We start from the raw sequence: 13,337 nt of genomic DNA on the forward strand, positions 1-13,337 counted from the left end.
AACTTGGGCCATCTTCTACTGCTATCCCAGGCCATAGCAGAGAGCTGGGTCAGAAGAGGAGCAGCCAGGACTAGAAGCGGTACCCATATGGGATGCTGGTGCTTCAGGCCAGGGCATTAGCCCACTGTGCCACAATGCTGGCCCCCTTTTTTTAATTTTATTATTTATTCACTGTTTAATGTGGAAGTGTTTGTGGGTATAAAGCAGCCTTGAAGAGCTTAAAGTCTACACAAGGACAGCTATCAGTAACCATTTTCTGTCTACTGTGGCAATTGCATTGTTTGATATCTGCAATTTGAGAGCCCAGAATTACAACAGTTAGCTTAGCCTGGGCTGGGTGACAAGCGTGAGGAGAGACATTCGTTGCAGAAGAACACCATTTCATCTTTGATGTCTGTGCTACTGGCAGATCCTTCCTTTTTGTGGTCTCCTACTTAGAAGAAAACACTCAACTGTGTGTGATCAAAATGTCTTCCATTCTTTCTAGAAGTGGTGCTGAAAGAGATCCATCATCAGGGTGGGGGGGATATTAGAGTTTCAACTTTTATTTTACTCTCTGAAAAGAATGAAAAAGCTTAGGTTTTAATAAAATATAATGTATGGACTGATAAGAGTACATTTATATAGCATGTTCTATACATATTTGATGCAATTAGGTTTACTGGATTGAGTGGAAAAAAATCACACATTTCTTTACAATTAGTGTTGTATTCACTCAGTGCATAACTATTTATGGAAAAATAAATCCATTTAGACAGAAAACTTATTTCAGATTTGCCTCTGGAAGAAGTTTTCATGCTATTTTGGAAATGCAATTGTCTTCATCACTGTGTAGAAAGTTGTGGTAAACTTGGAAGGGGAAAGCTCAGGAGCTGATGTCTATTAGATCTGTCATCTACTTGACATGTGGTCATTCCTTTGTCTACTGAAGACCCTGGAACCCTGATCATGTTCTTTCTCTTCATCCAAATTTCTACCGTCATCCTGGGCAGAAGAAAGACTCTTTCTGTCATTCATTTTTAATCATTCTGCTTTGCAGTTTTCTTCCACAGCTGACATCCAGAGGAGAGCCATTTTTGCAAACTTAATCCCTAGTATAGTAGTGTCTGTCATGGTTTTCTGGTTCTCTGGGACTCTTGATCCTTTTCACAGGCACCTTTGATTTGACTAAGACCTTCAGGATGTCACCCCTCCCTTTTCTAGTGTTTGCTAACACTTCCTAACTTCTTTCTCTAGTCTCCCTAGATTCTATTGTTCATTCCATGTTTCATCTGCTTTTGCTTCTCTCTAATTTTTATGCACATGTACATACATACACACACATGTGCGCTTAAGTATATTTCAGAGTTTTAAGACCGTCAGCCGGCGCCGTGGCTCAATAGGCTAATCCTCCACCTTGCGGCGCCGGCACACCGGGTTCTAGTCCCGGTTGGGGCGCCGGATTCTGTCCCGGTTGCCCCTCTTCCAGGCCAGCTCTCTGCTATGGCCAGGGAGTGCAGTGGAGGATGGCCCAGGTGCTTGGGCCCTGCACCCCATGGGAGACCAGGAAAAGCACCTGGCTCCTGGCTCCTGCCAGGATCAGTGCGGTGCGCCGGCTGCAGCGGCGGCCATTGGAGGGTGAACCAACGGCAAAGGAAGACCTTTCTCTCTCTGTCTCTCTCTCTCACTGTCCACTCTGCCTGTCAAAAAAAAAAAAAAAAAAAAAAAAGACCGTCGAGCTTTTAATTGTTTTCAGTGTATTGCCCCAATGCAAGAAAATCCTCCATGACAGGAAGCCAGAAGTCCCTCCACTAATTTCCATGTTAATCATTCTTTGTTCTCCTCCTATCTCTTACTTATTAGTAATCTATCTTGATTCTCCTTGGCAAGAGTCCCTTTCTTTATGTGTCCTATAAGTTAAGGTGTTCTGAAGGTGTCATTCCTTATGTCTCTCCAAATTCTGTCGGCTCTCTCTGGATGAAACTACTAATATTAATATACTAGCATATTACCTACCAATTAGTATGCCGATGATTAAAATCCATGCCTCCAGCCTAGATTTCTCTTGTGTGTTTCATGTGCCCCCCAGAACTCAGTATTTCCCAACCCTCTCATGTTTTCCTGTCCTTAAGAACGTCATTCTATCTGGAAACCATGAACTCATTTGAAACTCTCTTCTCTCCATATCCCAGCTCAACTATTAATGTCTCAAGTCCTGTAACATGCTCCTTTACATCTGAGTGTCTATCCCTAAAATGGTAATTGTCAGGTAGCTAAATTAAGTTCATGAGGTGGGAGCCATACCTCCCCCACTCCATGTAATCTTATCCACCCACCTGTCAATTAGATGACCCCTTTCCCAGGAAGTACTTCCCCTTACCTGGGACCTGGGGCTGTACCACACATGCACTTCTGTTTTTAAGCTCAAAAAGAGCTGGGTAAAATGAAAGTGCTTTGTCTCCACGTGCACCCAAAGAAAACCTGGTATGAAAATCACTCTCATTAGTTTTCCTGGCCTAATGTCCCTAAATAAAGCCCATATGTGTGTGTATGTGTGTGTGTGTACTGTTTTCCTCATTTTGTAAATAAACATTATCACATTGCATGTCATATTTGCACTTGTATTTAGAATGATTCTCAAAAGGCAAGAGTTTGGAAGAGAAATTAGGCCCAACCTAGCCCGCAACATCTCTATCTGCATCCCCAGTGCTGCTTAGTTTATCGTTTATCCTCACCATTTCTCTTATCTCTGAAATTTTTCTCACGCTTGCAGTGTCTTACCCCTCATATTGCATCTTCTGCATTCCTGAGACCACGCTGTCTAAAGTGTAGAGAGTTTGTACTCCTCAGCTGCAAGCTCCGAACAGCTCCCTATTTCTTACAACCGACCTTCACCTGCCACTAGAAGGTGTTCAAAGTCCTCCATGATACAGCTCCGTACTACTTCTGGCCTCCTAAGTTCCTGCTTTTTTTTTTTTGACAGGCAGAGTGGATAGTAAGAGAGAGACAGAGAAAGGTCTTCCTTTTGCCGTTGGTTCACCCTCCAATGGCCACCGCGGCCGGCGCACCATGTTGATGCGAAGGCAGGAGCCAGGTGCTTCTCCTGGTCTCCCATGGGGTGCAGGGCCCAAGGACTTGGGCCATCCTCCACTGCACTCCCTAGCCACAGCAGAGAGCTGGCCTGGAAGAGGGGCAACCGGGGCAGAATCCGGTGCCCGACCGGGATTAGAACCCGGTGTGCCGGCGCCGCAGGCAGAGGATTAGCCTAGTGAGCCGCGGCGCCAGCCAATTCCTGCATATTTTTGCCTCTGCACTGCCCTCTACAATTACATTTTCCCCTCCCTAGTATCAAATTGTTTGTTCTTATTAAACCAGTGTTTTTCGTCATTCTCTCTCTGCACCTCCATTTCTGTGTGTGAGAGATGTCCTCAACTATAGAGATTTTGTCCAAGCACTTGGAAATTATTTCTTGGCCCCGCCTCCCTCAGACAGAATTGGCTGTTGATTCTTTTGTGCCCTCACTGACTCTATATATAATATTCTCACATCACCTAAGACACTTATTCATACACTACCCAGCCCTTCAAAATCTGCCTTTAAAATCCTGTTTCATTCATCTCAGTATTCCTTGCACAGAGTGGGGTACCTGGAATATGGAAAATACTTGATAAATAATTGGTGGTAGAGTAAATGAATGGAAGAATACGTGTGGAATCACATTCCAGACAAATGAGTAGATTTTCAGGAGCAGAATATAGTCTCATTGTTTTTTACAGAATACCCAGAATTTCCTCAGGCACTTAGAATGACTCTTATCTTTACTCAAAGTGAGACCAGAAGGCATTGAAGAGCTTGGGCAACATAGAGACTTTAAAAGCATCATTGTGTGCTTTTTGTAGCTATTAGAAATGAGATTGCTTTCTTGGCTTCTTTATCAGAGAATCTGCCTTATTTTTGCTAAGATTTATTTAGTTATTTGAAAGGCAAGAGTTACAGAGAGAGAGAGAAAGAAGAGACAGAGAGTGAGAGCTCTTCCATCCACTGGTTGACTCCCCAAATAGCCACAACAGCTGAAGTTGGGCCAATCTGAAGCCAGGATCCAGGAGCTTCTTCTGGGTCTCCCACATGGGTGCAAGGGCCCAAGCAACTTTCCACTGCTTTTCCAGGCATATTATCAGGGAACTGGATCAGAATTGGAGCTGCTGGGACTTGAACTGGTTCTAATATGGAATGCCAGTGCCCCAGGTGCAGCTTTACCCAGCATGCCACAGTGCTAGCCCCGCCATATGTTTTCAGTCCTCATTTTGTGATATGATATAATCTGTAAAATTTAAATATCTATAAAAATGTATAAATGAATATCCAAAGAATTACCCAGGAAATGTAGAAGAATAGACACCCACACACGAGGGCAGCTTGGCATGAGAAGTGTGAGATGTGACAGCCCAAGAAGCATGAAGAAAGTCAGTCTTGGACAGACAACACAGTGTAGGGTTGCATAGCCCAAAATGGTTGAAGATAGTTGTCTCAGGGAAGTGTAGACAGGCTTGGGTTGTCAGATTCTGAGAAAAGAGAGAAGGGGATGTACAGCCAGGTTTTAGCCTGGCATTGGGAGTTGCAATCTGAGATGTCAACACTCACACTTAGAGGCACCCTGGACCTTGAAACTGGAGGAAGATATGACCTGGGATGTTAGCCTGATTGGCACAACAAAGGCAGTCACATGGGAGCTGTGTTCTATCAGGATATCAAAGCCTGTGTGGCATGAGAAGAGCATCTTCATGGGGAAAACGTATGGCAGAGTTTGGCTATATATGGTGGAATTGATCAAATGCATAAGTAAAGACAACAAGAGCCGATTTCTTTTAGAGAAGTCATGTATACAGACAAAATGAAAAAGCTAGAATGAATTTTGTGGGTTTTTTTTTTTTTTTTTGAAAGAGTTATAGAGAGAGGTAGAGAAGTGGGAGATTGGTGGGGGGAGGTCCTCCATCCACTGGTTCACTCCCCAAATAGCCACAGTGGCCGGAGCTGAGCCAATCCAAGGCCAGGAACCAGGAGCTTCTTCTGGGTCCCCGTCGTGGATGCAGGGGCCCAAGCACTTGGGCCATCCTCTGCTGCTTTCCCAGGCACATTAGCAGGGAGCTTGATTGGAAAGTAGAGCAACCAGGACTTGAACCAGAACCTAAATGGGATCACAGCACTGCAGGCCGAGGCTTTAACCCACTGCACCACAGTGCTGTCTCCAAATTTTGTGGTTTTGAATTAGAATTGGGAAAGTGATATGACTCCACAGCTTTCAATATACAGATTAAATGTGCACATTTATATGTGGATGCATGTATTTCTGAACATGTATTTCTTGGTAATGAATATACTTGGCTTCCAGGGCTTAGTCTCTCAATACCACTTCCCATGAGAAGAAATGAAGCTCCTTGGGGAAATAAAATGGCAAATTCCTGGGCTGGGGCACAGAAAGCACAAGATGATCTTGGAATTTGTTATTATGTCAGAGTGATGTTGGACACAGAAGCCATTTTTGTAGGGACTTCGGCTAGTCCAATCAGAAGCAATGTGAACATCAAAAGAAATAATGATGCCCACAGATTACAATCCATTCACTAAAATAGGGAACCATGACTCCAGGTAAATATAAATGAATTACTAACATTTTGATTAAAAATGTGATATACATAGTTTGAAAATTTCTCCACACAAAATGATTATGTTATAAAAGGAAAAAAGATTAACATTACAGAGGTGAACATTAACAAACATTAAACAATAACAGTGATCAAAGTGAACATCATAGGTTGTGGGAAAATCATGTCATGTATCACATGATTGGATAAAATGAAAATAATATAACATCATTTATTTTATATTCCTGCCAAATACTTATAACTGAATTCTGTTTTATAGAAATATTAAATATGCCCCTGGCCTCTATCTGTGTCAAGGTCAGGAAGGCAAAGAGATCAAAAAACTTGTTCTAAACCAAAAATTACTCAAGAGGCATGATAGCTAAATGCACCATGTGATTCTGAATACTGAATGCTTATCTGAATACTGTGACTGAAAAAGAATTCTTTGGCCCTAAGGACATTATTGCAATAGTTGGTAAAACTTCACTGAGGCCTAAGTATGAAGATTGTATTATTGTTACATAAGAGATTTATATACTGGTAGGAAATATACACTGTAATATTTGGAGGTAATGGAGCATCAGGTTTTTGAATGAGTCATAGCACAAAAAAATTCTCTGTAATCTATTTGTCCTTTCCTTCAAATTTATTATTGTCTCAAAGCAAAACTTAAAATATAGGGTCCTAAAACTTAAAAATGAGCAAATAAAATATCATTGTCTCTTAAGTCAAGGCCAACCGCACTGAAAAATGTGACAGAAGTAGATTATGTTCCTTGTGTTCTTCCTTCCCTCTTCTCAACCCCAGGAACTCAGTCCCAGACCTCCTCTGCTTTCTCAGCAGAATAAAGGTCTGGTAAATTCAGCCTCACTGAGATTACACTCAATTAATGTTATAACTCCCCAGAGGTTTCCCTTTTCCTTTTTAGACAGAATACATTATTCTCTTAAAAAAAAAAAAAAAAAAAAAAAGAGTGATTTTAGGCCCCAGGAATCTAAGGAGAGAACCTAACTGAGGGAACTTTTTAGCTATCCTTCAATCATTCATGCATCTTTAAATATTTGAGTGCTTTCCATGTGCCAGGCAATATTCTATACACTGAAGGTAACAGAAAACAAAACAGATTGAGAGGTCAGAAGGGAGAGACAGAATCTCATTATGGAGCACTGAGCTTCCATTCTAGTTTAGGACAAATAGTAAACGAAGAGTAGAATGCATTGCATTTCATGTGGTTAAATGATGAACAAGGAAGAGGACAGCAGTTACATAGATTAATGTGAGATTTAAGAAAACAAGGAATAAAAGAGACACCCGTGCCAATTTGGGGGTGAAGAGCAGCCTAGGCAGAGAGAACAACCAATGCAAAGGCCCTGGGAGTGGGAGTGGAGCTTTCTCAAAGTAATCCAGGAACCGCTTAATGAGCAAGGTAGGACATAAGGCCAGGGGGAAGACTTACAGGACAAATCTAACGGGCTCTTAGAATGACTCTCCTTTCACTGTAAATGAGATCATAAAGCATTGAAGAGTTTGGGAAAAGTAGAGAGGATTTGACTTTAAAAGGATCATTGTGTGCTTTTTGTAGCTATTAGAATAACTATTAGAAATGAGATTGTGGGGCCGGCGACGTGACTCACTTGGTTAATCTTCTGCCTGCAGTGCCGGCATCCCAAATGGGTGCCAGGTTCTAGTCCCCATTGCTCCTCTTCCAGTCCAGCTTTCTTCTGGGGCCAGGGAGTGCAGTGGAGGATGGCCCAAGTGCTTGGGCCCCTGCACCCGCGTGGGAGACCAGGAGGAAGCACGTTGCTCCTAGCTTCGGATCCGCAAAGCACACTGGCTGTAGCGGCCATTTGGGGGATGAACCAACGGAAGGAAGACCTTTCTCTCTGTCTCTTTCTCTCTCACTGTCTAACTCCACCAGTCAAATAAAAAAAAAAAAAAAGAAAAAAAAAGAAATGAGATTGCTTTCTTGGGCTTCTTTTTTTTTTTTTTTCAGATAATTTACTATTGGTCTATAAGAATACTACTAAATTTTCTGTGTTGGCTTTTCATTCTGCAGCTTTGCTGAATTCATTTATAAGTTTTTTTTTTTTTTTTTTTTTTTTTGACAGGCAGAGTGGACAGTGAGAGAGAGAGACAGAGAGAAAGGTCTTCCCTTTGCCGTTGGTTCACCCTCCAATGGCCGCCGCGGCCAGCGCACCGCGCTGATCCGAAGGCAGGAGCCAGGTACTTCTCCTGGTCTCCCATGGGGTGCAGGGCCCAAGCACTTGGGCCATCCTCCACTGCACTCCCTGGCCACGGCAGAGAGCTGGCCTGGAAGAGGGGCAACCGGGACAGAATCCGGCGCCCCAACCGGGACTAGAACCCAGTGTGCCGGTGCCGCAAGGCGGAGGATTAGCCTGTTGAGCCGTGGCGCCGGCCTATAAGTTCTAATAGTTTGCTGGTGTAGTCATCTGAAAATTGTGACAATTTGTGTTTAACTTTCTCCTTTCAAGTTTGGGTGCCCTTTCTTTCTCATTTAATTGCTCTAACTAGGACTTCTAGTACTGTATTAAATAAAAGTATGGAAAGTGCACATCCTTGTCTTGTTCCAGATCTTAGAAAGCCTTCACCCTTTCCCCATTTAATATAATATTAATTGTTGCTTTGTTATCTATGGCCTTTTTACGTTGAGATACAACATTCCTTCTTTACCTAATTTATTTAGAGTTTCTGTCATGAGGGGATATTAAATTTTATCAATAGCTTTTCTTTAACTATTGAGATGATTATATTGTATAATTTAAAAATTAATATATAATAAACATTTTAAAAATAAAATAAAAGAACATTGTGACTGACATGTTAAGAGTAGTCTAAAGGAAGACAAGGATGGAAATTTTAATTCAGGCATAAAAGATTTTAACTTGGACCATGATAGTAGTAATAAACATGGTGAGAGTATTCAGGTGTTGTTTGCCATGGTGCTCATCTTTTGCCTTTCTTTATCTCTAGTGGATGAGTAGATGAAGGTTAAATTGATGAAAGGAGATAAGAGATATGCAAATCCTTAGTTCTAGGGTACAGAAATAGGATGAAAAGAATTCTGTGTACTATGTTTCATTTTATTCTGTTGATGAAGACAAGTAGAACACAGATCCATGTTCCTTCCTGTTAATTCAGTGCATGACAACAATGGAAGAAGTCATTTATCCTTCACCAGATAACAGGCATATCTACAGATTAAAGTAGGTCAAGAATTCCTGTTACTAGAGTTTACTGAGGAAAAACTTTAGTGTTGTATACTCTTAGAATAACCATACATTCTCACCAATTTGTCTACGATTGTCACAGGTTTTCACTGAAAGATCAGCATCCTGAAAAATTCTTCAATGCCAGGCAAACTGGAACAGTTGATCATTGTAAATACATTACCTCATTATTACATTTCTCTTAAAAATAAACTATACCTAAGGTTTAACTACTCACTCATCTCAAAATAAATTTTAAATGGATGTGTTATTAACTTATAAAAGTTCAGAAGTATATAATCTACATGCACCCATACCTAGAAAAGGTCAGTTAGATTTAATTTTTAATCGATGTTCTCATTTACTCTTTCAGTTACCCTTGAACTAGAATTTAGTTAAGTAAGAGTATTAAATAGTGACTCAGTTCCCAAAACAGCAAATGGAGTTAAACGTTTAAAGTGTAAAGGTGGGAATAACGTGCAGAACTGCAATATAAGGAAGGATTTAAAGTTATGATTTGTAAAAATTTTTCATAAAGGATAAGAAAAAAAATGCTGTGAAAATGGGGAAAACTATCTCAGAAAGATCCCTTTAACCTTCCTTATGTCAACTCTTTAGCTTCTTCATTCTGTAAGTATTGGAACACATTTCAGAATGGGAAACTTAGAGTAAACATCAATTTGTTTATTTCAGTTGTTATTCTTTATTCATAAGTTCAGGCATTTATTGGTGAACTGCCTTACCTGGGAATCAAAGATGAGTTGAGACCCTCAAGAAGCTCTCAGCCTACCAAGAGAATCAAGCAGATAAATCTCAACCTGCTGGGCCCAGCCTCGTGGTGCAGCAGGCTGAGCTGCCGCCTCCAGTGCCAGCGTCCCATATGAGCACCAGTTCAAGTCCTGGTTGCTTCACTTCTAATCCAGCTCAAGGGAACCAAGTAGGATCCAACCAGAACTACATAAATCCCTTCCGTGGGCAGTGCCCCAGTGACCTAAAGACCTTTCATTAGGTCCTTCCTCTTAAAGGTTCTACTACCCCTTAATAATGCTACCTTGGAACCAAGCTTCTAATCAATGGAACTTTGGGGGACATGCTCAAACCATATTCATACAGTAGCATAAATTATTCTACATTAAAAATGATTAGGAATTGAATAGTAAGGGATAAGAGGGAAGAAAGAAATCATGCCAGCATCAGAGGCTCAGGCCTGGGGAAAGAGACCAAGTCTAGAGACTGAGAGGGCAGAGGAATTTTAAGAATTTGAGTTCTAAAACTGAAATCTAAGATATTTGAATTTCTGGGGTCTCAGTCTTCTTTGTCTTCCCAAAACTTCAGTAAATCTTGCGTGTTTAAAACCTGTGTGTGGTGATAACATGGTTAGAAAAGGAAAGTATAAACCATGGTATGTGTACCACTCCTGCTGGTGCTTGGAGAAGAAAGCAGCATCACCCTGTAACGTTTAGTTCCGTTTGATGCAGTGGTATGTGAGGAGGTAAACACTGAATCTGCCACCAGTACAAGGAACTACACCATGGAATTGACTCAGGTGCCTAGAAGGTATACAAACAGGAAAGGCAGAAAACAAATTATCCCTTTTTGCAGCTGGTATGCTTCTATACCGATAAGGGAACCAAATGACTCCACCAAGATACTATTAGAATGATACCTGAATTCAGTAAAGTTTCAGGATGCACAACACTCAAATTTCAGCAGCATTTTTATATACCAACAATGATCTAGCTGAGAATTTATAAAAGCAATTCATTCACAATAGTTACAAAAGAAAATTAAATACCTTGGAATAAATTTAACCAAGGATGTGAAAGGCCATTACAATGAAAAATACAAGACACTAAAAAAGAAAATAAAAATATGCACATTAAAAAAATGGAAAGGCCTCCCATGTTCCTGGTTTGGAATAATTAATATTATCAAAATGTCCATATTATCCAAAATGATTTACAGGTTCCATTCAATCTCCATCAAAATACCAATGACATTCTTTACATAATTAGAAAAAAAAATCCTGCAATTCACACAGAAAACCTCAAATAGCCAAAGCACTCATGAGCAATAAAAATAAAATGTAGGCATCACAATACCAGATTTCAAGACATACTATAGATCCATTATAAGTAAAGCAACTTTAAAATAGATACATAGGCCAATGGAACAAAATAGAAATAGGAACCCCAGAAAAAAATCTACGCACTCAAAACCAACTTATCTTTGACAGCTAAAAACACTCCCTTGAGAAAAGACAGTTTCTTCAATAAATGGTGTCCAGAAAACTGGATTTCTGCATGCAGAAGACTGAAACAATACCCCTACCCAGCATTATATACAAAATTAAGAATGTATCAAAGTTCTAAATGTGGGGCCGGTGCTGTGGCATAGTGGGTAAGGCTACTGCCTGTGGTGCTAACATCCAGTATGGGCGCCTGTTCGAGTCCCAGCTGCTCCACTTCCTATCCAACTCCCTGCTATGGCCTGGGAAAGCAGTGGAAGATGGCCCATGTCCTTGGCCCCCTGCACCAATGTGGGAGACCAGGAAGAGGCTCCTGGGTCCTGGCTTTGTATTGGTGCAGCTCCAGCAATTGCGACCATCTGGGGAGTGAACCAGCAGACGGAAGACCTCTTTCTTTCTCTCTGCCTCTCCTTTTCTTTCTGTGTAACTCTGACTTTCAAATAAATAAATAAATCTTAAAAAAAAAGTTCTAAATGTAAAACCTGAAGCTATGAAATGATTAAAGGAAAATACAGGAGACACACTTCAAGACATGGACATATGGGCCCGGCGCCGTGGCTCACTTGGCTAATCCTCTGTCTGCGGCGCCGGCATCCCATATGTGCACCGGGTTCTAGTCCCGGTTGCTCCTCTTCCAGTCCAGCTCTCTGCTGTGGCCGGAGGGCAGTGGAGGACGACCCGAGTGCTTGGGCCCCTGCATCCACATGGGGGACCAGGAGGAGGCACCTGGCTCCTGGCTTCGGATCGGCGCAGCACTGGCTGTAGCGGCCACTTGAGGGGTGAACCAACGGAAGGAAGACCTTTCTCTCTGTCTCTCTCTCACTGTCTATAACTCTACCTTTCAAATAAATAAATAAATAAATCTTTATAAAAAAAAGACATGGACATAACGTATTTTTATGGGTTTTTTTTGTTTTGTTTTTTAAAGATTTTATTTATTTGAAAGAGTTTCACAGAGAGAGGAAAGGCAGAGAGAAAGAGATGAGGTCTTCCATCCGCTGGTTCACTCCCCAGTTGGCTGCGATGGTCGGAGCTGCGCTGATCAGGAGCCAGGAGCTTCTTCCGGGTCTTCCACGTGGGTGCAGGGTCCCAAGGACTTAGGCCATCTTCCACTGCTTTCCCAGGCCATAGCAGAGAACTGGATCAGAAGTAGAGCAGTTGGGACGTGAACCGGCGTCCATTTGGGATGCTGGCACTGCAGTCAGCAGCTTTACCCGCTACGCCACAGCTGACCCCCCGTATTTTTGGATAAGACCTAAAAGCACAAGCAACGAGAGCAAAAACAGACACATGGGATTATTTCTAACTGAGAAGTGCACAGCAAAAGAAATGATCAACAGAGTAAACAGGCAACTGACAAAATGGGAGAAAATGTTTACAAACTGTATAACTCAAGAAATTCAACAACAAAAATAAGCAACCCAGTTCAGAAATGGGCAGAGGATCTGACTATACATTTTTCAAAAGAAGAAATTCAAGTGGCCAATACATGAAAAATGCTCAGGATAACTAGCCGTTAGGGAAATGCAAGTAAAAACCACAATGAGGAATCATGTCAAGTTAGAATTGCTGTTTATTGCTATTCTAATACATTGTTAGTGGGAATGCAAATTAGTGCAGCCATTATAGAAATAATATAGTGATTCTTAAGAAACTAAAGATAGGCCTGCGCTGCAGCTCACTAGGCTAATCCTCCACCTTGCGGCGCTGGCACATCGGGTTCTAGTCCCGGTCCGGGCACCGGATTCTGTCCCGGTTGCCCCTCTTCCAGGCCAGCTCTCTGCTGTGGCCAGGGAGTGCACTGAAGGATGGCCCAAGTACTTGGGCCCTGCACCCCATGGGAGACCAGGATAAGTACCTGGCTCCTGCCATCGGATCAGCATGATGCGCCCGCCGCAGTGCGCTGGCCGCGGCGGCCATTGGAGGGTGAACCAATGGCAAAGGAAGACCTTTCTCTCTGTCTCTCTCTCTCACTGTCCACTCTGCCTGTCAAAAAAAAAAAAAAGAAACTAAAGATAGATCTACCATATGACCCAGCTATCCTACTTCTAGGAATATATAAAGAGGAAATGAAGTCAGCATTTGAAAGAGATACCTGGGGGCCAGCATTCTGGCTCATTTGTAAAGATGTAGCCTGCCATTCAGCTATCTCATCTGAGTTCTCGTTCATGGCCTGGCTGCTCCACTTCTGATCCAGCTGCCTGCTAATATGCCTGGGAAAGCAGCAGAAGTTGGCCC

General features: G+C 41.9%; 1 protein-coding gene across 6 annotated transcripts in view; it reads left to right on the plus strand.

Moving 5' to 3' along the window:
- The window catches only part of NME7 (NME/NM23 family member 7), a 257,565-nt gene that overhangs the window by 133,895 nt on the left and 110,333 nt on the right, over positions 1–13,337 (plus strand). The window contains exon 11 of one of the 6 annotated variants that reach the window (XM_051857165.2): positions 5,369–7,519. The exons of the other annotated variants lie outside the window; for them this stretch is intronic. Coding sequence (XP_051713125.1) covers positions 5,369–5,398 — 30 coding nt within the window. The 3' untranslated portion in view covers positions 5,399–7,519. Of the gene's footprint in view, positions 1–5,368; positions 7,520–13,337 lie in introns of those variants that run through there. 6 annotated transcript variants of the gene reach the window in all.

The sequence above is a fragment of the Oryctolagus cuniculus genome, chromosome 7 (assembly GCF_964237555.1).
Source record: "Oryctolagus cuniculus chromosome 7, mOryCun1.1, whole genome shotgun sequence".
NCBI lineage: Eukaryota > Metazoa > Chordata > Mammalia > Lagomorpha > Leporidae > Oryctolagus > Oryctolagus cuniculus.